This window comes from Penaeus monodon, chromosome 31 (assembly GCF_015228065.2).
Source record: "Penaeus monodon isolate SGIC_2016 chromosome 31, NSTDA_Pmon_1, whole genome shotgun sequence".
Lineage (NCBI taxonomy): Eukaryota > Metazoa > Arthropoda > Malacostraca > Decapoda > Penaeidae > Penaeus > Penaeus monodon.
Window position 1 is genome coordinate 16878303 of NC_051416.1, and position 343 is coordinate 16878645.

Here is a 343-nt window from a genome sequence, read left to right on the forward strand (position 1 = left end):
AAGCTAATTATCTTTAAATACATCAACTAAATGTTGAATTTCATATTTGTGCAATACACTGTAAAAAAAAATCAAACAGATTCTGAAATAAATACTAATCTCTGCACAAAATCTAACATTAATTCATTGTGAAATAATATAACGGAAATATGATTCTGTTCTCCACAAATATACGAATTATTACGCTCTGATTCCCGCTGCAATTAGGCTTGAAATGTAATTTTATAGAAATACATTTTGACCTTTTATCTGGAAATACTTACTGTCTTGTCCCGTTGCCTCGAACAGGATGACTGCGAACAACCCGAGGCCGATGATGCACTGGAAGGAAAATGGGATTATG

At 32.7% G+C, this 343-nt stretch overlaps 1 protein-coding gene across 2 annotated transcripts in view; it reads right to left on the reverse strand.

Annotated features, from left to right (window-relative positions):
• The window catches only part of LOC119593053, a gene marked incomplete in the record, with an annotated part of 66752 nt that overhangs the window by 62099 nt on the left and 4310 nt on the right, over positions 1 to 343 (reverse strand). For both annotated transcript variants that reach the window (XM_037941956.1, XM_037941955.1), the window contains 1 exon segment: positions 264 to 321. In XM_037941956.1, the coding sequence (XP_037797884.1) occupies positions 264 to 321 (58 nt within the window).